This window comes from Physeter macrocephalus, chromosome 16 (genome assembly GCF_002837175.3).
Source record: "Physeter macrocephalus isolate SW-GA chromosome 16, ASM283717v5, whole genome shotgun sequence".
NCBI lineage: Eukaryota > Metazoa > Chordata > Mammalia > Artiodactyla > Physeteridae > Physeter > Physeter macrocephalus.
The window spans coordinates 9,743,840-9,751,644 of record NC_041229.1 but is presented as its reverse complement, the minus strand read 5'-3'; the positions used below and the strand labels follow the sequence as shown (position 1 = coordinate 9,751,644).

At 46.8% G+C, this 7,805-nt stretch overlaps 1 protein-coding gene across 1 annotated transcript; it reads right to left on the bottom strand.

The window, feature by feature from the left end:
• Positions 1 to 4,652: 4,652 nt before the first annotated feature.
• LOC102984473 (glutamate dehydrogenase 1, mitochondrial-like) lies at positions 4,653 to 6,571 on the bottom strand. The gene is given in 2 exon segments (XM_024131286.3): positions 4,653 to 6,207; positions 6,209 to 6,571. Coding segments are annotated over 2 exon segments (1,674 nt in total). The 5' UTR covers positions 6,328 to 6,571.
• Between the last annotated feature and the right edge of the window lie 1,234 nt (positions 6,572 to 7,805).

The following is a 7,805-nucleotide window of genomic DNA, read 5'->3' as shown; positions in this document are numbered from 1 at the left end:
TTTCTCCAGGGGTCAAACTGAATCGATCAAGTCACAGAGAGTGCCAGGCATTTGGCAGCCCAGTAAGAACAGAGATGGGGCAGAAATCACCAGTTAGTTCTAGATATGAGTCAACTCCTCCTCAGCTAATCTCCTATTAGTGGCTAGAATCATTTCTCCCACACACGGATGATGCTGGTAAATCCAGACCTTCTCGGGTAGTGAAGGAAAAAGCTTAGATACATTCAGTTCACAGAAGTAATATTATTGGTCAGCTGAGCACAATTGCTGTGTAGTGGAATATATTAGAGTTATCTGCTGTCAAGAGGCAGTACTTGATACTCACAGAGCCTGTGGTGAAGCTCTTTGATAGTTAGCCTTCACCATCTTTCTTGGAGAGAGGTCTAGATGGCTGTCCCTCATGGCTATCCGTGAGGTCCTGCCTACCTTTCCAGGTCCAGCTCCAAAGTTACCAACGAACCCTCTCCTCTCCTCCCCCGGTTGAAACTAGTCACTCCTCCTATGGGCTCTGTGGGCACCTTTCTCTGTATTCTTTTTTTCTTTTCTTTTTTTTTTTTTTGGCTGCACCACGTGGCTTGTGGGATCTTAGTTCCCTGACCAGGGTGTGAACCCGGGCCCTCGTCAGTGAAAGCATGGAGTCCTAACCACTGGACCACCAGGGAATTCCCCCTTTCTCTTTGTTTTAGCAAATTGCCTCATAGTATAGTTCTAGCCTCATGTCTTTCCCACATTCAAGAGTAACTTCTTTGATGTCATGGACTGTCTGATTCATCTCTGCATCACTTTCTGCCTGCTAGCTCACTCAAGTACCATCATATTGGTTGTGGGTTTATTTGCACTCTGAGTAGGAATCCCCCTTGAAATTCTAATATATCCCTCTCTGGAAGGCTACCTTCTAGTTGAGAGGCATCCTTCCAATAATACATGCCTTCCGCTTAGTAGGAATCTACATCTGTCTGCAGAAATAAATCGAACAAACAAAAAATTAGAGAATTTTGGCCATTTGACCAAGCCTGCAAAACCAAGATGAAACTTGGAAATGTGTCTGAATTTTAACTATTATGTCAAACAGTGCTGGTGCTGTGTGAATATGGTGCTGTATGGATTCCTAACATTCCACAAGGGGCCCCTATTGTTTTGTTTCTTTCTCTCCTTCCCTTTTTTCTTCCCACACATGTTTATCGAGCAGCTATTATACACCATGCATTGTGTTAGACAATGGTGATTCAGTGATGGGCCTTTGTCCTTATGAAGCTTAGAGTCTGCTCAGTGCGGAGACAGTCACTGATCAAATAGTGCTGGGAAGGAATGTGTACTTACTAACTGAGGGTGGTGCCCTGCAGGAAAGGAACACTGATCCATGACAGCTTGTTCCAAAGGAAGCTGACCAAGCCTGAGTGGGATGCGGGAGGAGGCCAGGGAAGATTTTGCTGAGGAATTGATGCTTATTGTGAGAGCTGAAGGAGAAATAAGTACTGAACAGGCAGACGGAAAGGGAAGGGAGGGAGGAGAGGTAACATTGCGCACAAAGATTTTGTAGTGGGAAGACTTGTGCATTTCAGGAATGGAAGACCCGAGACAGGCTGGGACCTGGGACCCTTTGCTGCAGTGCTGCAATGCTTGCACCTGGACACACCTCTCCTCCAGCAACAGAATATTAAAAAAAACTATATGGGACTAAAAATAACTGTGTGCATGTGCAGTTGGGGCAAAATTGTGGACAAAAGATACAAAGAGACCAAAAAATGCAACTGCCACTTTTGAAGAGCCAGGAGCAAAAGCAGGGAACTGCACATGCCTGCTTCATTCAACACCACCTAAGGGGTGGGCAGAACACCTAAGCCACCCCTCTGGCCCGACCCCTGGACCCACCCCTATCCTCACCCTATATAAGGAGCAAGCCCTCCCCCCCCCTCAGGGAGCAAGCAAGCAAGGGAACCTGTTGTTTGTTCTCGCCCCCCTGCTGCAGCAGGGGCCCCAATAAAGCCTTGCCTGCATTTCTTGCCTGGTCTCTAGTCAATTTCTCTTGACTGGGGAAGGCCAAGAACCCTGGTCAGTATCAGGCCCAGAGCATCTGGCTGCAGCCCAGAGAAGATATAGGAGGTGGTTCTGTATGAGGCTTGACTGTTCACACGGGATGATAAAACATATAAGAACCAACTAGGCCAAGTTAGGAGATTTTGTCTGTATCCTTCCATAGTGGAAAGTCATTCAAGGTTTTAAGCCAGGGTAGAACATAATCACATTCATAGCCTTGCTGCTCTGTGGGGAATGGAAGGATGTAGGGGAGGGTGCAAGAGAGAAAGAAGGAGACCAGTTAGGAGGCTCCTGCAAGGGGTCAGGTGATAGATAATGGCCTTAATCAGAGTGGTGGCAATGAGGATGACATCTAAACATCTAGAATGTAAACGTCACTAGGGCTTGATGAGGGAGTGAATTAAAGCCCAGAGCTTGTCTCAAAGCTACTTTTGCCCAGCGACCATGTTTACCACGGCTCTAGAGTAGCAGCTGAGTATATAAACTCCCTGAACTAACTGTTGTGAATGATACAAAGAAAAGTGTGTCTGCCTTCAAGGTGTTTCTACTCCAAGGTCACACTCGAAATATACATACACAGGCAAATAAACTCTCCTGTGCTAAATGTGGACATGTCAGTGTGAACTTCATGTATGTGGTAGGGACATGCCTCTAGGTTTCCTGAAGTAAGAAACTGGGTTGAACTTTCTTGATACTTTCCAGACTGTTAAGGACTACAGATTAAAACGTTTGCTTTTTGCCAGGAGATGAAAAGCCCGCAGGTTAACTAAAAATAAACATTAATGCATTCATTCATTTATGTATTAATTCACTTGTTCACCTGATTTTTATCAAGCACAAATGATGTGCAGGGCCTTTGAGCTGGAGAGTATAAGTGATGGAAGGTGACACAGGGTTTGGAGTCTAAAGATTTGGGTTTGAGATCTAGTGTACTGGTTAGGTTTCTTTTTGTTATTATGGTAAAATATGCATAACATGAAGTTTACCGTTTTCAAATGTGTGATTGTCAAATTTAAAATAAACTTTCCTGTTAAAAAAAAAGTTTACCATTTAACTTTTTCTTCAGTTCAGTGGCATTAAGTACATCCACACTGCTGTGTAACCATCTTCAGAACCTTGTCATTTTCCCGAACTGAAACTCTGTACCCATTAAACAATAGCTGTCCATTTCCCCCTTCCCCCAGCCTCTGGCAATCACCATTCTACTTTCTGTCTCTATGAATTTTATTACCCTAGGAACCTCATATAAGGAGAATCATACAATATTTGTCATTTCGCAACTGGCTTATTTCAGTAGCATGATGTCCTCGTGGTTCACCCATGTCATAGCATATGCCAGAATTTCTTTTATTTGTTTTATGTTTTTGTAAAAGGTAGGCTTTTTAATAACTGCTTTTGTCACCAGGTTAAGTCATGCAGTTACAAAGTAGTTAGAAATTTCTGAAAGGATATTATTGTTAAAAAAAGAAGCTCATTCTTATATAAATAATATCTAGTACTTCACTGGGACACTACTGTTCAAAAGGCCCTGGCCAAACAACTCCCAAAGAAAACACAACCCCAGGTTGTTTCCAGCCCACTGGGAATGAAGCCGTGTGCAGAAGATGAGGCCTCTAAACGAGGGCACAAAGTCAGGGCTAGTCGGGGGCCATTGGCAATGCTCAGAGCCGCCAGCCAGACTCCAAAGAGGGAGCCCAAGTGGTTTTTTTCTGGGGCACTCTACTTGAATTATTGTTCAATTAGTCAACACAATAGATCTTCAAAAGAGGACAATTAATTAACATTATAAGGAGGTTACTGCGTTCTTTGGACTATATGTCATAATCGTGGTTAGTAAATTCCGACAGTCTTAACAAAAATAGCCTCCATCATTTGCAGGTATGAAGATAACTTAATTGTCTACCAGGCTTTTTATTTTTGCTGGATGACAATATGCAATTGACCAGTTATAAATGATAGTGTGTTGTTATAAAAATACTAGCTTTTTTCATTTATTATGTTTACAGACATTCACTGCTTGAGTCAAGTTTAGGCTTGTTAAGTGATTAAAGGCAATTTTATTACAGCAGCATGTACTTATTCTAAAAGAATAAAATGCATAAAGAGAAAGGTTTTTTTGTTTGTAACCTGTAAAATTGAGTTATTTTGCTGATGTAAAATACCAATAACTCACTTGAGGCCCATGCTACCTCCTGAAAATGCCATATACCTGCTTCTTAAATGTGTCAAAGCACCTGATACATCTGTCCAGAGCTGAAGTGGCAAGGGACTGACTGCTCTTGGACAAAAGGAGCTTTCCTAGGGCTACAGCTGACTGTGCTGGGAAACAGCCATGGAGCAAGGCAGCACAGGCAGAGAGAAAAGACTTTATTTAAAGGCAAAATGCCCAAATGGCTCTCTGACATAGCTGATTTCTACTATCACTTATTAGCTTATATATGATCCCCTAACTTTTTTTCTTAAGGGGCTGATTTGGATTGACTTGTTGAGAAAGGTGTCCATTATCTATTAAGTCATGAGAGAGAGACTTCTGTGGTTACATGTAAACTTGGGATAGGTCTGCAGATGAAGAGGTGAAGAGGGCGGTGAAGAAGTCAGCCGCAGTCCAGTCCGGTCTATGTGAAGGTCACACCAGCTTCATTGTACACCTTGAAGACTTTCTCGATGGCGTTGACATAGGCAGCTGTTCTCGGGTCCAATCCTAGGTTACACCTCATGGCTGTGCACATGATTTGCCTGGCAGAGCGCTCCATGGTGTAAGCGAAGCCAGAGTACACGACGGCTTTCTCAGAGGCACCCGATATCCTGTCTTGGAACTCTGCTGTGGGTACAATGGGAAAAGTTCCACCATGCTTTCCAACTTTCCTTTCCAAACTCTCTTGAACAGACATGAGCAAGTGGTAGTTAGAATCCCATTCATATTTGAAGGTCAAACGGCCATAGCTGACATGATTTAGATTCTTCAGCCACTCAAAGTAAGATACTGTCACTCCTCCAGCATTCAAGTCGAGATCTGGAATAACCATGACGTTCCTCTCTAGGAAAATCTCATCAGCTTCTGGAGTTGTCGGTCCGTTGGCACCTTCAGCAATGATCTTGGCCTTGACTCTGGGTGCACTGGACTTGGTCAGCTGCTTCTCGCTGGCAGCAAGGATCAATATGTCACAGTCTGCCTCCAAGATGCTCCCTTCATAGATCTTTGCTTTGGGGAAGCCCAGGATTGTTCCATGTTGCAATTTGAAGTCTTCTAGTTCCTTTGGGTCAATACCATCTGGATTCCATATGCTCCCATCAGATTCACCAACACCAACACATTTAGCACCAAAATGATGTAAGTATCTCATAGAGGGCAGGCCCACATTACCAAATCCCTGAACAACAAATGTTTTATCGCCAAATCCTGGTGTCATTCCTAAAATACTCATGTAAGAAGCTTCAGTGATGAAGTTTTCAATCCCATGGAAAACTCCCCGACCAGCAGCAAAGATCCGTCCATGGATTCCACCCTGTCTGATGGGCTTACCGGTAACACAGGCATGGGCATTAATATCATAGTGCCCTATGGTGCTAGCATAGATGTCAGCAATCCAGGACATCTCCCGCTCGCCCGTGCTCATGTCTGGGGCAGCTACATCAATGCCAGGACCAATAAAGCCCTTCTTTGCCAGCTCCATGGTGAACCTCCTTGTGATCTTTTCCAATTCATTATCGGTATAGTTCTTGGGATTGATCTTAACACCAGCTTTGGCACCCCCAAATGGCACATCGACCACTGCACACTTATATGCCGTCAGAGAAGCCAGAGCTTTTACTTCATCTACACTCCCATCAGTGCTGTAACGGACACCTCCCTTGCAGGGCGTGCGGTGCTGGCTGTGCTGGGCCCGGTAGCCCTCGATGACCTCCCAGGAGCCGTCGTCGCGCCGGATAGGGAAGGACAGGCTCAGCACATGGTTGCAGGGCTTGATGATCCGCAGGATACCACGCACCCGGTTCCGCTTCTGCTCCTCGCTCTCCCGGGTCTTGAGGCCCTCCACCAGCTTGTCCTCCACGATGCTGGCGCCGCGGTCGAAGAAGCCCTCCACAGCCTTGAAGAAGTTGGGGTCGTCCTCGCGGTCGGCCGCCGCCTTGCTGTAGTGTCGCCGGCCGGGCGGCGCGAGCCCCGGCTGCAGGGGCGGCGGGCTGCCAGCGGGCCCGGCCCAGCAGTGCGGCCGAGTCGGCCGCCGCCGAGCCTAGGGCTGCGGGCCCGACGCGGGACAGCAGCAGCGCTTCACCCAGGCACCGGTACATGGCGGCAGGACGGAGGCCGCGGAGGCAGGCGCTCTCACAGGCCCGGGGACGGACAGAGGGAGGAAAGACCCGGCGCGGGCTGCCCTTTTAAGCCGCAGCTTCCTGCCTTCCTGGCTGTCCCCTCCCCTCCGGCGCTCGCCGCCTAACGGGAGGACGGACTTAGGGTGCAGTGGGCCAACGTCGCCTGTGAATTGCAGGGCAGGGGGCGCGCGCCGCCCAGGCAGCCGGGGCGGCGGCGTGCGCCGGCGGGGGCTCTCGGAGGCGCGCAGGCGCGGGCCGTCCTGGTGCGCATGCTCGCAGGGCGAGGGGCGGGGTGAGGGACCCGCAAGCTTCCGGGATCTGCGGGGAGCAAGTGTCTCAGGTTTGTGTGCGGCCCGGGCCTCGTGCAGGGGGGTGTTTTGCCGGGGGAGGGGGCCTCCCTGGGGAAGGGGCCTACCTGCCTCTGGGGGGCGCTGAGAGTCCGGTGCCGGGGCCGCGCGCGGGTGTAGGTGGTGCGGTCTGGCGGTGGGCCGAGGGTGAATGAGTCATGGGTGTCCCTCCTTTCCGCCCGCGCGCCCCCGGGCGCGGGGCAGCCATCCTGTCACCCCTGCGCCTGTCTTGGGGCGGCCCGGAGAAGCAGCGTTTGGAGGCCGGGCTAAGAGCTTGGCTTTATCCGCTGGGACTTCGAAGAACTCTTGTCATCGGAGTTGGAGTTTTGAAGTGGCTTGCAGGAAGTGGAAAGGAGAAAGACTGGGAGCTGGCGAATCCCTTACCTATTGGCTTTCACCACTTTTAAGTTTTAAATTTTGTTCCATTCAACCACTAAATGAGGTTGAGATGAAATAGTTCTGTAAATCGTTGTATCTTTTTAAAATTTACTGAATGTGCTTCCCCATTTCAGAGATACGTTCTTGAAATAGTCTAAAAACAAGGACACTATAGAAATGCAATAATACTCCCGGATATTGTTTCTCAGTAGTATATGTATTAATGGTCCAGAATAGGATTTGTAAACGTTAAAGGACATGAGGGTTTAATTATGTACTTACACATACTTGATAAGAAATGCTAAAGTTATACATTAGATGCTTGTAAAAGTCTAATGACTCAGTTTTTAAGACAAGCTATCAAAGGCCGCATAACCAGCTTAAGCGGTCCCAGTGTACTTTTGTGATTTAAAAATGGCACTTTTTTGACCTGCAAAACGATTTTGCTTCCTGACATTCACTTTATTCATCTATTAGGATATGGAAGAGAATGTTTTAATTCTCACAGTATTCTGTACAGTATAAGGTGATAACCTAGATCAACTAAATTACATTCATCTATTCAGTGTACTGTCAAAGCAAAAAAGGCGGAGCTTATCTTGTTTTAATCTTTTTTTTTTAGTATTATCTTATTTGCTAAATAAATGATAGTCATTATATTTGTATTGTGTTTTTCAGTGATAACTATTCTCTGGACTGAATCCTGAATTTGTCTTGTTGGTCAAATGATTA